At 42.2% G+C, this 18,516-nt stretch overlaps 5 protein-coding genes across 9 annotated transcripts; 2 read left to right on the forward strand and 3 right to left on the reverse strand.

Annotated features, from left to right (window-relative positions):
• The first annotated feature begins 61 nt into the window (after positions 1-61).
• LOC6609270 (DNA repair protein complementing XP-C cells homolog) lies at positions 62-6,402 on the forward strand. 2 transcript variants are annotated; one of them, XM_032714250.1, is made up of 6 exons: positions 62-512; positions 579-1,363; positions 3,184-5,192; positions 5,258-5,725; positions 5,788-5,956; positions 6,013-6,402. In XM_032714250.1, the coding sequence occupies exons 1-6, from the start codon at positions 325-327 to the stop codon at positions 6,288-6,290; spliced, it is 3,897 nt and encodes a 1,298-aa protein (XP_032570141.1). In that variant the 5' UTR covers positions 62-324; the 3' UTR covers positions 6,291-6,402. The 2 variants fall into 2 exon arrangements, with proteins under 2 accessions (XP_032570141.1, XP_032570142.1); XM_032714251.1 differs by having other exon boundaries at positions 63-512; positions 582-1,363.
• Positions 6,403-6,432: 30 nt separating this feature from the next.
• Positions 6,433-10,711, reverse strand: LOC6609271. 2 transcript variants are annotated; one of them, XM_032714253.1, is made up of 4 exons: positions 10,525-10,711; positions 9,110-10,432; positions 8,253-9,053; positions 6,433-8,177 (listed from the first exon to the last, which is right to left on the reverse strand). In XM_032714253.1, the coding sequence occupies exons 1-4, from the start codon at positions 10,567-10,569 to the stop codon at positions 7,125-7,127; spliced, it is 3,222 nt and encodes a 1,073-aa protein (XP_032570144.1). In that variant the 5' UTR covers positions 10,570-10,711; the 3' UTR covers positions 6,433-7,124. The 2 variants fall into 2 exon arrangements, with proteins under 2 accessions (XP_032570144.1, XP_032570143.1); XM_032714252.1 differs by having other exon boundaries at positions 6,433-9,053; positions 10,525-10,569.
• Positions 10,712-11,283: 572 nt separating this feature from the next.
• Positions 11,284-13,737, forward strand: LOC6609272 (ADP-ribosylation factor 6). Of its 3 annotated transcripts, XM_032715453.1 has the most exons (5): positions 11,284-11,501; positions 11,884-11,901; positions 12,207-12,323; positions 12,622-12,924; positions 12,979-13,737. In XM_032715453.1, the coding sequence occupies exons 3-5, from the start codon at positions 12,242-12,244 to the stop codon at positions 13,119-13,121; spliced, it is 528 nt and encodes a 175-aa protein (XP_032571344.1). In that variant the 5' UTR covers positions 11,284-11,501; positions 11,884-11,901; positions 12,207-12,241; the 3' UTR covers positions 13,122-13,737. The 3 variants fall into 3 exon arrangements, with proteins under 3 accessions (XP_032571344.1, XP_032571345.1, XP_002033962.1); XM_032715454.1 differs by lacking the exon at positions 11,884-11,901 and having other exon boundaries at positions 11,284-11,472; XM_002033926.2 differs by lacking the exon at positions 11,884-11,901 and having other exon boundaries at positions 11,285-11,501.
• A 999-nt stretch (positions 13,738-14,736) lies between these two features.
• LOC6609273 (glycine-rich cell wall structural protein) lies at positions 14,737-15,219 on the reverse strand. Its single transcript, XM_002033927.2, has 2 exons — positions 15,193-15,219; positions 14,737-15,132 (listed from the first exon to the last, which is right to left on the reverse strand). Exons 1-2 carry the CDS (start codon positions 15,202-15,204, stop codon positions 14,803-14,805), a joined length of 342 nt encoding a protein of 113 aa, XP_002033963.1. The 5' UTR covers positions 15,205-15,219; the 3' UTR covers positions 14,737-14,802.
• Positions 15,220-16,367: 1,148 nt separating this feature from the next.
• Positions 16,368-17,018, reverse strand: LOC6609274 (ctenidin-1). Its single transcript, XM_032715456.1, has 3 exons — positions 16,982-17,018; positions 16,571-16,924; positions 16,368-16,508 (listed from the first exon to the last, which is right to left on the reverse strand). The coding sequence occupies exons 1-2, from the start codon at positions 16,991-16,993 to the stop codon at positions 16,595-16,597; spliced, it is 342 nt and encodes a 113-aa protein (XP_032571347.1). The 5' UTR covers positions 16,994-17,018; the 3' UTR covers positions 16,368-16,508; positions 16,571-16,594.
• Positions 17,019-18,516: the final 1,498 nt, after the last annotated feature.

Consider the following 18,516-nt stretch of genomic DNA (forward strand, 5'->3'; position numbering starts at 1 on the left):
TCTTCGTTTAAGTGATAAATTGTCCCGATAGTATCGATACCATCGTCGGTGGTCAGCGCATCTCTACTGTTCTCGGCCTCTGCTTTTTGTCTGTTTTCTACCAAGCGCGAAAATGTGAATTTCGCAATTCATTTAAACTGTCCAAACTCGAGCTCAGGCAGGTTTAAACTTGCCCTCAAACATCCATAATCAAATATAAAATCAAGAGAACGAACTGAGGATATTCTTGTGTAACGCGTGCCCTGAATAACTGCGCAGTAAAAATCAATAACTAAGTAGCACGCATCTATACATAAATGTAAAACGCCCCAGATAAAAAGGAAGATGTCCGATGAGGAGGAGGATTCCGTGTCCGAGGGCTTCTCGGCCAGCGAGGATGAATGGAAGCCGAGCAAGGACGTCAAGGGAGGCGAGTCCTCCGACGATGATGACAGCGATTTCGATGAGCTGCAGGCGGAGGGAGGAGCAGCGGGCTCCAGTGGGCGATCCTCCGCTGTAGCGGGCAAAAGAGGGTGAGAACGGGATTAGGGGTGCACTGCTCTGGTACATTTTGAAATTTTCATTCCACCTCTTCCCAGCAGCGATCACAAGCCACCAAGTGGCATCAAGGGCTCTTCGGTGAAGAAACGCAAGCCCACTGGTCAATCACTTCGCTCCAAGCTGTACAATAAGTACCGACCGCCTCCAAAGACCTTTCCCACTTCTCCTTCGCAACAGCAGGAGAACACTCCGCGGGCTTCGGGTTCAAAAAACGCCAAAACGCCCAATGAAAGCGGTGCACGGAATCAGCACGATCCTGCTGATTCCAGCAGCGAATCCAGTGTGGAAGACTACCTAGTTAATCCAGCCGATCTTGATCTGCACTCAACCTTCTTTGCCGGCGGCCAAAAAGAGAAGTCACCGGCGCCGCAATTCGATTGTAATGCGGGCATTACGAATCTTTCAGACTCCGGATCAGAGGATAACAACGAGAGCAGCTTCGAGGATAAAGCAGGCAATGCCTTCGACTTTCGCGGTCTCCTGGAGAACGCAAACAGTTTGGAGCGCACTAGGGATGCTTTAAGCAAACGAAATGTCACGGCCACTCCGCCAAGGAGCCAGGCTGCCACAATGGATGTCAATGCGCTGCTTGCATTGGGCGAGAACCAAAACTACCAGAGTGTGGAGGTTGAGGAACGTGAAGGAAATCAACGTAAGAAGGCGGGAAGAGGAGCACCAGCAGCGCCTCCGACACTCGATGAACCGTCACGCCTCAGCAAGACGAAGTCGACGCGAATAAAGCGGCACACCAAGACGCGACCCGTGTCCACTGTGGTCGCCAACGCTGGTGATACTGATGACTCCGATTTTGAGGAAGTGGCAGGTAGGCGAAAATGCAAGTAGTTTGACAGCCAGGCTCCCGGAAGAGATGGCGTTGGCAGAAGGCAGTCGAGCATGCTTATCCAAGTTGGTTGTGGCGCTGGCATTTCTGGTATCTGATGAACAAAAATAAGCTTCCAAATTGCTCTGTATGAGACTGTGTAGTTTTGTTTGTACTAAGTTTATTTCTCGATGTGAACAGATAGAAATTACTAACTTACCTGTGCAGCTGCGGTCCAAATAAGAGCATGATTTTATAAACTTTTAAACGAGTTTAAAAGTGTTATTTTTTGTATAATAATTTGTATTGCATTTTCCGCTTAGATTTATCATATTCGAATGTATTGTCCTAGTTTGACACCAACAATTTCCCCATTTTTAACAAACAATTATACAAATCGTAGAAGTTACAAGGAAATGCTTTTATTTTTACCGCAACTGTATGCTAGAATGTACATTTGGAACAGCCGCGTCAAAATAATGGCCATGAATCTACAATATACCTATTTACTGTAACATATTGTTAGTCGATTAGACTGAGAAACTAGCGTATGAGATGCTGCAGACGCTTATCTAGAAACTTGGCTTACTAACCTATTTATACCCCCTAACCATGTCAAGAGTCCGTTGTACTTGGCAAACGTTTCAATGCAACATTTGTATGTTTAGCCCGAATTTGGGAGATGCCAAGCCAAAATCAAGATTCCTGCGGCATTTGCTACTTAGTTGTCCGCGAAAAGAATAATTAAAGTCTATACAATGATCGAAAGGAAAATCTATCACAAAAGCTTGTTAAAATCTTTTTTAATGTCAAAGAAATCAAATCAAATGAACATTTTTAAACGTTTTTGCACTAGCTTAAGCTCATTCTGCGTGTTAAACGGATGAAAAAACAAAAGCATAAAGTCAATGTCTACCGAATTCTGAACGTGGTTTAAATGTCTGCACACACACACTCTTGATAATAATATGTTAAACAATGATATATTTTACTCAGAAAATACATTTACTTTTATTTATTGTCAGTTTTTATATTTTGTTTGCCACGCAAAAGAACACGTTGAAGTCCAAGAGAATCCAGTTAACCAAATCAAAATGAGATACAAAAGGATTTTAACCGCAGCCCAGTAATAGAAATAATAATTTGTAAGTGCTAGTGAAATGTCCTAGTCAACTCTTTGTATACTTACTTTATGGCAATGGCAAGTGTTTCAAAGAAATCAACAAGTAGCTAACGAATTAGAACTGATGTTTAACGAATTTACTTTAGCGAAATTGTATTCACTTAATATAAACATCTGCATGCAGAGTTTTAAATCTAATTTATTAATGATATACTCCAACAATGGATGCAATAAATCAAATGAAACTCGTAATTTTAGCGCAATTTAGTGAATGTTGATTGTAATTAACTCGAAATTTCAAATGCACTTTAAATGATATAAATAAATAAATGCAAATGTTGAAAGGAATCCATGCTCTCTGTCTGGGTATTTTTTGCCTGCCTTCCCTGCTGAATCCTCCCACATAATCATTGCTGCTGGACTTGCTACTATTAATATTTTTATTACCCGATTTATTTTAATTCATTAACAAATGTCTTTAAATTGGAAAACATGGATATGATCATATCCATGGATCATATTGGGAATCTAAATTTTTGTAAACTTTTTTTTAATATACTTAAACCTCAATGTCGATTGAAATGTTCGAGTATTAGATACTTTACACCTCTTATTACTCCATTTAAACAAACTCTATCTATCACAGTTCATTATTCAGTCCAGTGTCACATCATCACCCCGATTTAAATTACCTTTGCAGATGCAGATCTATCCAGTGACCAGGACGATGGCGAGACGCCGAACATCTCAGGGGATTTGGAGATCCGCGTGGGACTGGAAGGCCTCCGTCCTACGAAGGAGCAAAAGACTCAACACGAACTGGAGATGGCCCTAAAGCGTCGCCTTAACAGGGACATCAAGGACCGTCAGATTTTGCTGCACAAAGTCAGCCTGATGTGCCAAATAGCTCGCAGCTTAAAGTACAATCGCCTGCTGAGCGAGTCAGATGCATTGATGCAGGCTACACTAAAACTCTTGCCAAGCCGAAACGCATATCCTACTGAACGAGGAACCGAACTTAAATATCTGCAGTCGTTTGTCACGTGGTTCAAAACATCAATCAAACTGCTAAGTCCCAATTTATATTCCGCGCAGTCGCCTGCTACGAAGGAAGCCATATTAGAGGCTTTACTGGAGCAGGTGAAGCGCAAGGAAGCCCGCTGCAAGCAGGATATGATTTTCATATTCATTGCCCTTGCACGGGGAATGGGGATGCACTGTCGGCTAATTGTCAATCTCCAGCCAATGCCGCTACGTCCGGCGGCCAGTGATCTGATTCCCATTAAACTTAGGCCAGATGATAAGAACAAAAGCCAAACAGTGGAATCCGAAGGGGAAAGTGAGGATGAGAAGACTAAAAAAGATAAGAAGGCAAGGAAGCCAGCAGACTCAAAGCATGAAAAAGAAAGCAGTAAGTCAACTATTTCCAAAGAGGCTGAAAAGAAAAACAATGCAAAAAAAGCTGAGACTAAACCAGTCAGTAAATCAACAACCAAGGGCTCAGACACCACGAAATCAGGTACAGTTCCGAAGGATAAAAAGGAGCAAAGTCTGTCCTCAAAATTGGTTGAAAAATCAAAACATCAAAAAGCCCATACCTCCAGCAAATCTGACACTTCCTTTGAGGAGAAACCAAGTACGTCGTCCAGCTCTAAATGTCTAAAAGAAGAATATTCAGAACTGGGATTAACCAAAAAGTTATTGAAACCGACTCTATCCTCAAAATTGGTTGTAAAATCAAAACATCAATCTTCATTTAGCTCCAATAAATCGGATACTTCTTTTGAGGAGAATCCAAGTACCTCATCAAGTTCCAAATCTTTAAAAGAAGAGACAGCCAAGTTAAGTTCATCCAAACTCAAAGACAAAAAGGTCTTAAGCCCTGCAGAAACCAAAACTAAAGTACAGTCGTCCCTGCTAAAAAGGATCACCACTCAAAATATTTCTGAATCAGGCGATAGCAAGAAATCGAAAATGGCTCCTGTGGACACATTCTCCCCAGTGGCAGGTCGCACACGTAGAGCCGCTGTGAAACCAAAAACAGAGGAGAAACCGCAGGTGGTTGGATCACCAGTAATACCTAAACTGATGCTGTCCAAAGTAAAGCAGCTAAATGCCAAGCATAGTGATACGGAAAACGCTAGTCCTGTGGATAAGCATTTGCAGGAACAGCGCAACACAAGGGAAACTCGATCGAGGAGCAAGTCCCCGAAAGTACTTATATCTCCTAGTTTCCTTAAAAAGAAACCCCACGGAGCCGATTCCACTTCAGCCCCTCAAAAGCATCAAATGGCGCCGAAAAGTAAGGCGCGAATTTCTCCAAACTTTCTGTCCGAAGCTTTACCAGCTCGCCAGCTACGAAGCCGAGGTCAAAAAGCCAGTAGTCTAGCCATTCCGCAATTAGATGGCGGTGACGATGTGCCGCTACCGAGAAAGCGCCCAAGACTGGAGAAGTTGAAAAATTCGCAAGATTCCGATGAGGTGTTTGAACCCGCCAAGCCGGTGAAAAAGGCTCCTGTACTGCCCAAGTCAGTACAGAATCTGCGAAAAGATCGACGAGTGATGTCCACAGATGATGAGGGCGGTTCCAGGCTCAATCGGAAAACGGACGCCTCTGACATGTGGGTGGAAGTGTGGTCAGATGTGGAGGAGCAGTGGATCTGTGTAGATCTATTCAAAGGCAAGCTGCACTGCGTGGACACAATAAGGGTGCGTATTTATCATGTTAGATGTCATGCCCTCCATCCAGTAATTGTCTTTTGTTTTCTGCGCAGAAAAATGCAACGCCTGGATTAGCCTACGTATTTGCCTTTCAGGACGATCAGAGTTTAAAGGATGTGACCGCCAGGTACTGTGCCAGTTGGAGCACCACTGTGCGCAAGGCCCGTGTGGAAAAGGTGTGGCTAGATGAAACTATTGCTCCTTACCTCGGACACCGCACCAAGCGCGATATAACAGAGGATGATCAACTTCGTCGCATTCACTCCGATAAACCCTTGCCAAAGTCCATTTCCGATTTCAAGGACCATCCGCTGTACGTGCTGGAGCGGCACTTGCTTAAGTTCCAGGGTCTATATCCACCAGATGCGCCTACATTGGGCTTTATCCGAGGTGAAGCGGTGTACTCCAGAGATTGTGTGCACCTCCTGCATTCTCGGGAAATCTGGCTAAAAAGCGCACGCGTAGTGAAGCTTGGCGAACAGCCGTACAAGGTGGTTAAGGCACGTCCAAAGTGGGATAAGGTATGTTGTGCTCATTTTTTTAAATGCATATGTGTTTCAATTTTTTGTGTTGTACCCTGCAGCTCACGCGCACTGTCATCAAGGACCAGCCACTGGAAATATTCGGGTATTGGCAGACTCAGGAATACGAGCCCCCAACTGCAGAGAATGGAATTGTGCCGCGAAATGCCTACGGCAATGTTGAACTCTTTAAGGACTGCATGCTGCCAAAGAAGACGGTGCACTTGAGATGTAAGAAGAATTTCTTCTCACCAATTCATTTAAATAACCTCGACATTCAATTATAGTGCCCGGCTTGATCCGCATCTGTAAGAAGCTGAATATTGATTGTGCCAATGCAGTGGTAGGCTTCGATTTCCATCAGGGGGCTTGTCATCCCATGTACGATGGCTTCATTGTTTGCGAGGAATTCCGCGAAGTGGTCACTGCTGCCTGGGAAGAGGATCAACAGGTGCAAGTTCTCAAGGAGCAGGAGAAGTACGAAACCCGCGTGTATGGAAACTGGAAGAAACTGATCAAGGGTCTCCTCATTCGCGAGCGACTCAAGAAAAAATATAACTTTTGAATTCTTTGGCGTCTGATTTATGTTCGTATTATTGTTTCGTTTAAGGTCATTTCGATATTTTTGTATTTGAAACATAATTTGATTCCAATAAATTGTACACTTTATTTGTTTATAATTCGTTTATTAATCGATTGTTTAAAAGTTTTTTTTTCGTAAATTTACATAGCATATTCGTTAACTTTACTTCGAATTTTACTTTATTTTGTTTTCAGAGTACGTTGAGAGATTTTTAAGATACAGAACGTTTGAGATAATAAGATTATGGTTATTTGGGTTATAGATCCGTCAATTTATTTGCATAAATTAGTATTTAGGCGCGATTTTAAATCTAAAATATAGTTTTTACAACAGCATGGAATGCATTAGCAGACTAGAGAAATAAAGCAATTTTCAGCCAAACAGCTCGCATTTGATCGTTTGGCAAAGGTGCAATAAATATGTAATTAAATATAAATAAAACCTTAATTCAAAATAAGAAAGTATAAAATCAAAAAAGAAGACTTTGGTAATACATTTTGCCGTCCACCTTTAGCAAGACAAATCTGAGCCATCGACTATGAGTTTATGGTTACATCAAGAGCTGCACTTTCATTAAATGTCAAAACTTAAAGGAAAAATTCGTGCTTCGAGGGTAAAGGGTTACCTTGGAGTAAATGTTTTTTTAATGCCAAGATGATAAATTTGTTTAATGTAATGGGTTTCTTGTTCGCTTAAAATGGAGAAGAAGTTCTGCAAAACACACTCAACGAATATTTGTGAAATTTCAGTAACTCATACTTGCCAAGCTGTGATAACACTAAGGTTTCATGGAAGCGGGGTAGGATTACAAGTCCCTTAAGCAGGCATTGATGCAGGCAGGCTCGCACCCGTGGAACCAGTGGAGACAGGCCCGCTGGGCGATCTCTGGCGCTGTGGGCTGCTTTGTGCCTTGAGGTAGTCCACGAACATACGCCTGGCCTGATTGAGGACCCGAGTGACGTCGTGTTTCCTCACCATTTTATCAAAGTGCATGGCAATCTCGTTGTAGTCCATGCCTGCCTTCATGATTGTGTTTCGGTGCTGTAGCAAAAGTGTGAGACAGAGAAACATGAGGAATGCATTACCTCCACCGAATTCTGTAGGTGGAGGCAATGCGGCCGCAGTGGTGTTTACTCCACTGACTCCATTAAGATGGGTTGAACGCTGGGGGGATCTCGTATAGGCGCTCTCGTCATCTGCATTCGTGGCGATCTCCACCAAGGGCGAAACCTCCACTAGACTGGGCTCAGTGGAAATAGGCAGGATGACTTCGGGCAAACTGTTGCTGTTGCGCATTCCCAATGGACTGTGTCCGTCCATAAGTTGGCTTTCGTCGATGAATGGATTAAAGGCATGCGACTCGTTTTGCTGAACGCTATTACTCTTAGCCGCCAGTCGCTGTCGACGACGCATATGTAGCTCACTGACATCGGGACAGGTTATGATTTCGTTCTCCTTGAGATCCTCCACTAAGTCCAGGGCGTCCTTGTCCAGCTTCTCGTACTCGATGTCATCCCGTTTCTCGCTCTCCGTAAAAGGCAGTCCAAAAACTTGTCGATCTAGATTCTCGGCCTCTAGGCGCAGCTCACGAGTTATGGCCGTCGTCATGGGGTAGTACTCTTGGTCGGGATCTTGATCCGGTGTGTTTGAATCGTCGGGGTCGCATGGGTGATTGCTTTCCAAATCTAGCTGTAGATTGTAGCTGCTCAGTTCCTGTGCCTGCTGAATTGCCGTCGCAGCCGTGGAAGCGCTCCAACTGGTTTCCGGAAGTGAGGAAGAATCAGATTCGTCCAGGGAGCTGCCCATCCCACTCTTGGTTAGCTGAACCACGGGCTTAGTAACCGGAGTTGGACCGGATGTTTGTTGCGGCTGAGTGGCAAAACGATCGGATATACGGTTCTTATTAATAGTTGCAAAATTTAGGAATTCATTGAAGTTTTTTACAAGCTTTGGCGGCATCTTCCGATCTCCATCATCTTCTCCTTCCCCATCAAAAGAGATACCAATACGACTGCTGGCCGCCAGCTTTTCCTTGAGATCCTTAAAATGGCCTCCACTGGAGGTGCTTACTCGCTTCATACTTTCACTCACTTGACTAGCATTAGTAGCTAGCTGTTTGGCGATGATATTGCTCACGGTCATAATATTTTTGTGCTGCAGCTTAGCCTTCCTGTCACTGGGGTCCTCGTCCAGATTCGAGGAAGACGAACTACACAGAAAGGCTCGTCCTGGTGAAACAGGAGGCGTGGTTTCTCTTTCTGGTGCTCTCTGAGCATCATCCTTAAACGGATTTGTCTCCAAAAAGCTTGGCGACTCCTTCCTATCAAATACATCATCATCTTCGGTCTCCTCGCCGGCGGACAAGTTTTGCTCCAACTTGACATTCTTATTATCCAAAGCGCCCTCGATCAGCGCCAGCATTTTCGAATCGTCCAGACTTTGATGGACCTTGGCCGAAGTCCGTCTGTGGCGGCGAGCAGCGGCTGTCGCATGACGCGACATATTGTCGTCCAGGCTGTGATTCAGCCGTTTTGTATTGTCCAATGCGTGACTGTTTCCCACCGAAGAACTTAGTGAGCTCAAGGAGGCTGAAGAGCTCTGACGGCGCAAAGCGCATACTTTGGTGTAGGGACTTTCACGCGGTTTGGTCAGCAGATAGGAAGGACTGTTCGGCGTAGCGCTGTAAGAGCTGGAAAATGTGCTGACGCTATTGGGTACGGAGGTATCAGTAATGGGTACGAATTCCTGTAAGAAAACATGATCATTAGAAATTAAGCAAGAGCTTAGGGTTTCGCACTAACCTTTTCAAAGAGCGGCATCTCTTTCTCCCCATCACATCGATAACGAAGTGAACTCCACTGCACCTCCAGCATGCGAAGGGCATCCTCAAAGGGAAACTCCCGCTTTAGCTCCAGCAGCAGCCAACGGTAACAGAAAAGTAGGTCGTCCGCCTGCTGCGACTTGAGGTACTCCCAGAACTCCGGATCGTAAAAACTTAGCGCCTCCGTTAGGTGAGCAAATTTCTGAGTCATTGCAATTCCATCCAGCATGAAGTTTCCACGCATACGTGACATTATAGCACAAAAGCAGATGTAGGCCTGTGCCTCGTCGTTCATAGTAACCAGTAGCGGGGAAGCAATGTCCGACATGCCTTGACAATACGAGACCGATGGATGGTTTAGTGCATATGTGGTGAGGATATTGAAAAGCGCAGCGATGTTCTGATTGTCGTCGCTGCCTGCATAAAATGGATGCAGGCGGTCCGTGCGCAGAACATCCTTCTTCACCATGCTGGTTACGTAAGCCAATTCGCCAGCCACACTCCCTCGCTTCACGGCCGCTTTCCATGTGTCTCTCAGACGACAGTACTGCTCAGACTTTCGTCGCATGAACTCCATACGCTGGTGTCCATCAAGTGCCAGGCCGTTAGCGCCACCGGGATAAACGTTTAGCAGATGTTTCCACACAACGCGCCGCAGACTGGGGTCAATGCCTCCTAGGAAGATGACCCTATGCAACTCGTCCTTGCGTTGAATCTGACCCAGTGCGTCCAAAAAGAGCCGAAACTCGCTGTCGCACATGGGCGGCCTCGGCGGTAGGTTGGCCATATGCTCCTCGGATAAGTTAAACGCTTTCTGCACTATGGAGAAGGTTTTCTCCATCTGATTCAGAATGGAGCTTCCCAGTTTAGTCTGCATGTGCTGGACATATTTCTGGGAGACTCCTAAGGACTGCAGTGGTGACATAAGCTCGCGGGCGGGTACAAAAGGTGTAGGAGTTGCGGGAGCAGGCGCTCCCGATATGGATCTACCCGGGGAGGCCTCGGTCTCACACTCCCTGACCACCGTAAACGGCTTCACATCGATCTGCAGGGTGAGGCAAGGTTCTGAGGCCGTCTGAATGGAAATGTTGTGAATCCTCAGAAAAGCGGCATCCAGATCCCAGTCCGAGCGTACGGCCAGGTAGATCTCGTTGCCCGCCGGATCAAAGGCCTTGTACTTAATGGAGAAGTCCGACTTGACATCGAAGGCCTTGGCCAGCAGGGAGTACAGAACCTCCAGCGTTGTGATCTGCGGGTCCACTGAAAACTTCCGCCACTCCGGCCGAGCAGTGGGTTCGCATTTCTGTGGGCGATTTCAAGAAAATTAGATTGAGGAACACAAACTTTCCACAACAGTCCCTTTGTTGTCTCGCTTTCTGGCCACCTTTCACTTGCCTTCACTTTCACCCGAACCGCCTCCCGGGGGCAAATGCCAGCCATGTTTTCCGAGTCTGTTCTGGCCGACGACTAACTAAGTTCCATTATACCTCTGGGCGATGTCAGTATCGTAAGTATTGCTCAAAAATAAAACAATACAAAAGAAGGAAACTGAAATCAATCGACTTGATTTCAATCATCGGTTTCAGTGTGGCCGACCTAGGGCTTTATAATTTTATCAGGGCTCCATTAAAATACCGAATTCTAAGTACACAAAACAAAAATGTTTAAAATTCTGAAATATGTGTACATAGTACTAAGACTGTTTATGTGTTAAAATAATAACATCCTCATTACAAATGATAATTATAAAGTAATAACTTTCCTATTTTTAAAATGCACGTGATGGTACTTATACATACTAATTTCGTAGATAGATTTTCTTTTTAAATACATTTTTTGTATATACCAATATCATAAATTTTTTAAGATCGTCTTACTTCACTTCTAAAAATGAACTAATTAATGAACGTATGAAAACAATTATTTCAGCTACAATATTTGTTAAACTCAAATAAATAATAAAACATGTAAAAACAAAAATCTTTTTTAATTTTGAATTGCAAAAATAATTACTTATTGGCCAACAAAATCACGATATCCCCGCCAGTCACCGTTTTGCAGCTGATAAATTCAGTATTTTCGGTATTTATCCTCCGCATTCTTTACATTTTTTAGCGTATTTTCTGGAATTCCCGAAGATCTTGTTCCACTCTGCGCTAACGGGCACATTGCTTCGTGTATGTGTATATAAATACAAGAAGATTAGTGCAAAATTGTTGTTGTTAGTTATAGTTTTTTGGCCGCCGTGTGCTAGCAAATGCATTTTATGCCCCGGCCCGCGCACTTTGGCACTACATGTTAACGGATTTCAGGCTGGCGTGGAACGAATTGGGCTGGAAAGCGGTGCGTAACGGCGGTCGTCGGAGACTTGGGTGTGTATACATGTGTATGTGTGTTACGGGCGTGTTTGTGACGTAGGCAAGCAGCAGCGAGAGAGCGAGCGAAATTCCGTAGAATCCGAAAACCATCCGATATCGTTGCTCCCAAGCCGGCTTTAATGGGTCGTCGGGGGGTGCGGTGTCTGTTCAGGGGTCGGGTGTGGAGCGGTCGGATCCACCCGCCCATTCAGTGGAGCCAGCGATAAGCCCGCAATTGAGATAACTCTGCCTCAATTTGCGAGACACTATAGTGTGTTTATCTGTCCAATTGTACTTCCTATGTGTAAGCATGTGTGCGTGTGTTTGTGTATGCGACTGTGTGCTGCAAGCTCTTCACTGATAAATTCTGCTTCTCCACTTTTTTCTCGCTTTTTAGCAACGAGCTGATGACAATGTAAGTGAAATTATTATGCAAAATAATGGTCTTAGCTTCCGCCGTCGTACGAGCTCTATATGGCCACCAAATTGCCTGTGCCCCGTATGTGTACATATGTAGCTACATTTGTATGTTCATATATCACTTACGCGCCTTCGCGCGACGGCGTTCTTATATCATAAATTGATATGTTAACTGCAAACTGTATTACAATGGCCCTATTATCTGGAAATTCACTGACCCTGCCCTGAATCTCGCCCAGCTATTCTTATCGATATGCTTATTTGAAAGACTTCGTCAACTCTACTCGAACTGTTTTTCAGATTGGCTAAGATTTAATGGATGACACATCAGCACCATGGGAAAGTTACTATCAAAAATTTTCGGCAACAAGGAAATGCGAATTCTGATGCTCGGACTGGACGCGGCTGGAAAAACAAGTAAGCACATAAAGGATAAAGGATTCTCGAATTCGATTGTGGACCTGATTATTACCCATTACCCAGTACCCATTTCCAAAGCGAAAACCAATACCATTTAAAAAATACTATTTGAGGCGAGGCACTCAATGTTTTGTTTTTATTCTTATTGAACTTCAACAAAATGTATAATATATATAGACCTCTGTCCTTTCAACACGTAGACAATTGAGACAGACCCATTACTAATCGAATTCGAGCTATTTTGTTTATCCATCCCTTGCGTGTCTAAAGTAATATTGTTTTTGTCCACCCACAGCGATTCTGTACAAACTGAAACTCGGCCAATCTGTTACAACGATACCAACTGTGGGCTTTAATGTGGAAACCGTCACCTATAAGAATGTCAAGTTCAATGTGTGGGACGTCGGTGGGCAGGATAAGATTCGACCGCTATGGCGACACTATTACACGGGTACACAGGGTCTGATCTTCGTCGTGGATTGTGCGGATCGGGATCGGATAGACGAGGCGCGCACGGAGCTGCATAGGATAATTAACGATAGGGAGATGCGCGACGCCATCATACTGATATTTGCTAACAAGCAGGATCTGCCTGATGGTTAGTATAGTGCTTAGGCAATTGTTTCCATCCGCTTATTCTTCTCTCTTGCAGCAATGAAACCCCATGAAATCCAGGAAAAACTAGGTTTAACTAGAATAAGAGATCGCAATTGGTATGTACAACCATCATGTGCCACATCCGGCGATGGCCTGTCCGAGGGCCTCATTTGGTTAACGTCGAACCATAAGTTATGAGAATCGTAATCGAGCATTTTATTATATGTATGTATATGGCATGTATTATTCGAAGCGAAGCAAAAGCAAGAAATATTCTATTTTATTTATACAAAGAAAACCAACCGCAAGCGCATAGTAAAAGCCCAATTCGTAAAAACGAACGTACATAAATTACAAATGTTAAAAATGGTATATAGAAGTCAGATATATATAGTAATTATATATACTCTCAATTAACCAACCAATATTCTCACTAGTAAAAATACACATACCTACAAAATAAAAGAAGCATCAACATAAGCAGCCGGTAAATATCCGTAAAGTACATTATGCGTGAAGCACAGATACATAAAGCAAAACATCAACGGAGATTAGCCTTAAGTAAGTTTTTCTTGTAAATTATATTGATGAGACACGTAAGCAATAAGTTGAAAGCTTGTTTATTGCAACTGTTACTATATTTGACTTGAGCAAGGGTGTAACGAGTCTTAAATAAATTGTAAATAAATATTCAAATTAAAGCCCATATACAACAACAAACGAAATAAAAGAAAACACCGAACAAACAATTGAACAAACCTATAGATTGCTATTTAGATTAAAACTGAGTCTTCAAAATATAATGAAATAGTAACTGTGCCTTCCTCAATGTGTGTCTATGATCCCTCATTACTTTCCCCACTCCAACAGCGAATTTTCTCAATCTAATATCCTTCGAGACTAAGAAGGTCCCTGGATTTGCGAGCAAGGCGTTCTGACTTCAGTGTCAAACGCATTTGGTTTGTATTGTGCGCTCAATTTGAAAGGTAAACATGCCACATTCAGTGCCATAATTTGCAGGGTAAATGAGCCTGGGTAGTATACCTGAGTATGATTTGTTCAACACGGCGTTCAATAATTTACCTTTGTTTCGCAATCATCCCCGAATTGGCGAAGATAATGTTCGATGTAGTTTTAAAAACTGCTTGGTACAACCTTAAATAAATAAAATAATTTATCCTTTGTTTATGCATGTCTTATCTTATGCCTTTTACTTAAAATCAACTTACGCAACATATTCATATTAAACGCATCCGGGATCCTACGACATTCGTTGCTTAATTATAATTATAAATTTTATGTTAAGAAACCATTCTTCGGTTTAAAAGTAATTTTCTGAAAGTTATTATTATAACAGTTATTATAGTTATTATTATATAATAATAAGTAGAGTCCTATGATTATCAGATACCCGTTTTACAGATGAAGAGGGTGAGCAGATGACGAGTTGAGCGCCATCTAGCGGCAGCCACATTTATTGTCATCGTTAATATTATTTGGTGTTTCGTTGTCTGAATAAAAATCACTTTGAAAGGCGGTCTACGTAGTGACGAGCCGCTTATCGTCAATATGATTTTGTTAATATTCTCTATTGCATGTAGAATTAAACGTTTCCGGCCTTATAAAGTATATACATATGTATATTATTAGTCAGGATCAATAGCCGAGTCGATACTTTTTGTGTGCGGTATCCAAGAATGTAGTACTATATTTCCAGGGTTTTGCGTCTCCTCAAGGCGCGTGTTTGCTTTTTCCTTCGGATGCGAGTTACTCCAGGATCTCCTTATTATTTGGTTCACGAAAACAGCATGTATAAGTTGCAAAAAAACCATATTTTATTTTTTGTTCACGATTTTAAGACGGTTAAGATATTGGGGTATTAATAGCGCTCACGATGTCCTCCATGGTGTCTGTGGTGCTCGCCAAAGCCGCCTTGTCCGCCCGGTCCACCGAAACCACCTTGACCGCCATATCCTCCCCGTCCTCCAAAACCAACTTGTCCATATCCAGGACCTACTCCGAATCCTCCTGGTCCGCCACCGTAACCACCTTGTCCACCAAATCCAGGACTTCCATTGTATCCTCCCTGTCCACCAAAGCCGCCTGGTTGACCACCAAATCCTCCTTGACCACCAGGTCCGCCAAATCCACCAGCTCCGTTAAATTGAGGTCTAGCCAAAACAGTGGCCACCAGGGCAAGTACAACAATCTGTAGGATAGACGAATGTAAGATCCTGCTACTTTCTTTCACATAACCAATCTAGCTTACCAGTAGTTTCATTTTGCTTTAAATTATTAAAATGAAATTCGCTCTGAAAGTGGCCTCTTTATATACCCGATCTGTAAGCGTGGACTTAACTATGCCTCGACTTTCAGATACCTATTAAGCGTACTACACTTATGAGTTGACAAACGTATGGTAACAAATGTAAACATACAATGCAACAATTGTTTCGATTAGTTGTATTTAATTTATATAGCAGGGGCTATACACTTTTTAAGACTTTTTTTTTCAAAATTAACAAGCAAATATGCCAATCTAAAGCTATAAATTTATACTCTCATCAAAATACGATTACTCTGTAAAAAATTCAAAATGTTGATAACAGAAACAGGAGGTCATTGTTTAGATGAATTCAAAACACACGAATTGTTAATCACAGACAGCGGAACCACCAATTAGGCAGAAAGTATTGTTTTTTTTTTTTTCATTATGTTGTCTATTTGATTTCCATTTTGGGCACGTGTGCGAACTTTTTATGTAAAAGGCCTTATTAAAAAACTAATATAATAATATAATGTCTGGAAATTAAATTTAAAAAGCAGATTAACGGTTTAAAACCAGACTATGAGAATAATCATATAGAAATTTTAATTTTATTATTTACTTTAATATGTATAATTCGGTCTTATGTCTATTTGGGTTCTTATCCAGAGTACCCAGGTCAAATTTCTAAGAAAAATGCATTACGTAAAATCTTTTACAAAATGTACTGCCATACAGTCCTTTTTCTAAGTATTAGCGTTAAAAAAATGACCGAAAGCAGTGTTTTTCAACTTTAAAACTTTAGTGATCAGTTCCAATTCCATATTTTGGTCATACAGATTATTAGTTAAACACATATACAAAAAATCTGTCAAACAAGTCTGTTTTGTTAATACGTAACAAGCAAAATGTTAATCTCAGACAGAGGAAATATACTCAATATAAAAATATAGACACAGATAGATTTGGAAAAAAAGTAAGTAGTATAATTTAAGAATTGCTGTTGCTCAAAAAAAGACAAATTTTGAATTTATAAAATTTTTTTTTTAATAACTTACAGAACTTTATGAAGCGAATCGGCCAAAATAGCTGTGTATAAATAAACTATTTAAAGTTTCTTTAATCATCTGGCACTAAGATTTGTTCGGGAAATTTAAGATTGATAATTATTGCGGAAGTTCAATAAAAAGTAAATGGTGTTTGTATTTTTGACAGATTGATGTTTATGTGTTTGAGCATAGTGTAAATATACATTGCCATGCGATAGAATACAAAAGACAGTAATTTAATTGCTAATTGAATGTGAGCAATAACTGTACCTTAAAAATAAAGTCAATTTTTCAGTTCGTAAGATTTATTAATTATTTTATTTTAAATTTACTTTGTCATACTTAAAGTTGCCGTTTTAGTAGCGTCTATGATGTCCGTAATGCTCGTGGTTACAGTTTTCGTGACCAATTCTGCCGAAGAATCCTCCATGTTCAAATGCGGCATATTGGGGAGCTGATCTCCGTAGCACGCCACCGTATCCTCCTTGCCCGCCACCGTATCCTCCCTGTCCGCCACCGTATCCACCTTTCCCGCTCGGGGAAGCCAATCCGCCGTATCCGCTTGGCGAGCTGCCGTATCCACCTTGTCCGCTCTGAGGTACGGATCCTGAACCCCACTGGGCAGTTGCTGCTCCGTCGTATCCCGGTCTGGCCAAGGAAATGCCCATCAGGGCGAACAGGACAACCTAAAGGGTAAATAAATTGAGGATTATGTTAACTTCACTGGCCATTAGCTTAATCACCATTAATTTCATTTTGATATTTTTTTTCGAACTGTAGTCAATGCCAAAGAGTGTCTTCTTTTATACCCAAGCTAGTGGGCATTACGTTTCGACATTGAGTTACCTGTTATGGACTTTCATTGATTTAAATTCAGTTTATATTATGTCCTAGTAAATATCGATTGTGGGGTATCTTGCTTTCGAAAGGAAGGACTTCGTTGATATATTTAAGCAATAACTTTTCCGGATCTCACCTTTCTCATATTCCGGAATCTAAATTGTAGGTACGTCTTCTCAACCACACATTCCCAATCAACTACGACTACCCTGTGGAAAATCCCAAATTTTGATTGCGCATGAGGTCAATGATTAGTAGAAAAATAAAACAAAATTTTGGACACGGACAGAGAATGCTGCGATTAAGCAAGTATATTGGCCTTCAAATAAGTGGTATAATCCAACTTGTAACAAGGGCAAATTAAAAACATGTTTATAAAGTTTATTGTCGCTAAAAATGTAACTTTATTACTGGCCTCGATTCAACGATTTAAGTTTGTGATAAATTTTGAATACATTTCAATATATTTAGCTTAGAACAATTTATAGATAAGCTAGAAATAAATTATTTGTGAATTTGTAATCTCAGTCTGTTTATATGTATGTATGTTTGGTTTGATAGAACAAAATTAAAACACTTGAGATTACATTTTGGTCGATAGGCGGCACAGGTTTACTTTCGTTTATACTTTATTTAATTTTATGAAACTAACGAAGAATGTTAGATAAACGTTTGCGCTTTAAAGACTACCAAATACAATTCCTTGTAATCCCGCTTTACCGGAACGTAAATCAAAGATACAAAGTGTCTGAATGTTGAATAAAAGAGGCAGTCCATGAATTTTGATTGATTAAATAAAGTGCACTGCACTTGATAGGGTTTGCCATCCACCGCCCTCTCCAGTGGGTGGCACTCGCAGAGATATGTCGGTGTGGGTGGGTGTACAAGTATTCGTGTATGTATCCTGGCGATGCGAAATGTCGCCGTTCAAATGTCAAGAACCAACCCTGTCGTCTCTGCTCGTCCTGCTCGCACGATGCCGTTGCTCTCGCTCGCACCGACAGGCTTCCCGCTTGCACGGCTGTTACAGGATAACGCCGCTCTCCCTCTCTCTCTGTCTTTCTATCTCGCTCTCGTTCGCTCCTCCCCCGACGTGGTGGGCGTGGCCATGCTGGCAAAGCGCTTTGACTTTTGCATTTGTTCACTTTTGTCCCGAGCATAAACTTCTGCCAGCCGCAGCTGCTCTCTGGCTTTCTCCCCCGCGAAGAGAGCGAGATTGCACAAAGGAGCGAGGCAGGGAGCTGCCGGGAGGGGCTGTGGCTTGCCAGGATCCTGACTGTTGTATTCCGACATCTCATTTGTTACAAAGTTAATGTCGGCGCATTAAGCATGGCAAAAGCCCCACAACAAAATCGGGGAGCACAACGGAGCCCCATGCCGCCCATTTTGGTTCTGCGAGCAGCATTTATCGATTATTGGATTAGTGGACCCGGGACCA

Source organism: Drosophila sechellia, chromosome 2R, assembly GCF_004382195.2.
Source record: "Drosophila sechellia strain sech25 chromosome 2R, ASM438219v1, whole genome shotgun sequence".
NCBI lineage: Eukaryota > Metazoa > Arthropoda > Insecta > Diptera > Drosophilidae > Drosophila > Drosophila sechellia.

Bases quoted from the DNA above. Each gene is read 5' to 3' on its own strand.
- LOC6609270 (XM_032714250.1), top strand. From the start codon at position 325: ATGTCCGATGAGGAGGAGGATTCCGTGTCCGAGGGCTTCTCGGCCAGC. The intron at 5,726-5,787 runs GTATGTTGTGCT...TGTACCCTGCAG, and splicing joins CACGTCCAAAGTGGGATAAG to CTCACGCGCACTGTCATCAA. The intron at 5,957-6,012 runs GTAAGAAGAATT...ATTCAATTATAG, and splicing joins GAAGACGGTGCACTTGAGAT to TGCCCGGCTTGATCCGCATC.
- LOC6609272 (XM_032715453.1), top strand. From the start codon at position 12,242: ATGGGAAAGTTACTATCAAAAATTTTCGGCAACAAGGAAATGCGAATT. The intron at 12,324-12,621 runs GTAAGCACATAA...GTCCACCCACAG, and splicing joins GGACGCGGCTGGAAAAACAA to CGATTCTGTACAAACTGAAA. The intron at 12,925-12,978 runs GTTAGTATAGTG...TCTCTCTTGCAG, and splicing joins CAAGCAGGATCTGCCTGATG to CAATGAAACCCCATGAAATC.
- LOC6609271 (XM_032714252.1), bottom strand. From the start codon at position 10,569: ATGGCTGGCATTTGCCCCCGGGAGGCGGTTCGGGTGAAAGTGAAG. The intron at 10,433-10,524 runs GCAAGTGAAAGG...AATCGCCCACAG, and splicing joins CGGTTCGGGTGAAAGTGAAG to AAATGCGAACCCACTGCTCG. The intron at 9,054-9,109 runs GTTAGTGCGAAA...GTTTTCTTACAG, and splicing joins AGATGCCGCTCTTTGAAAAG to GAATTCGTACCCATTACTGA.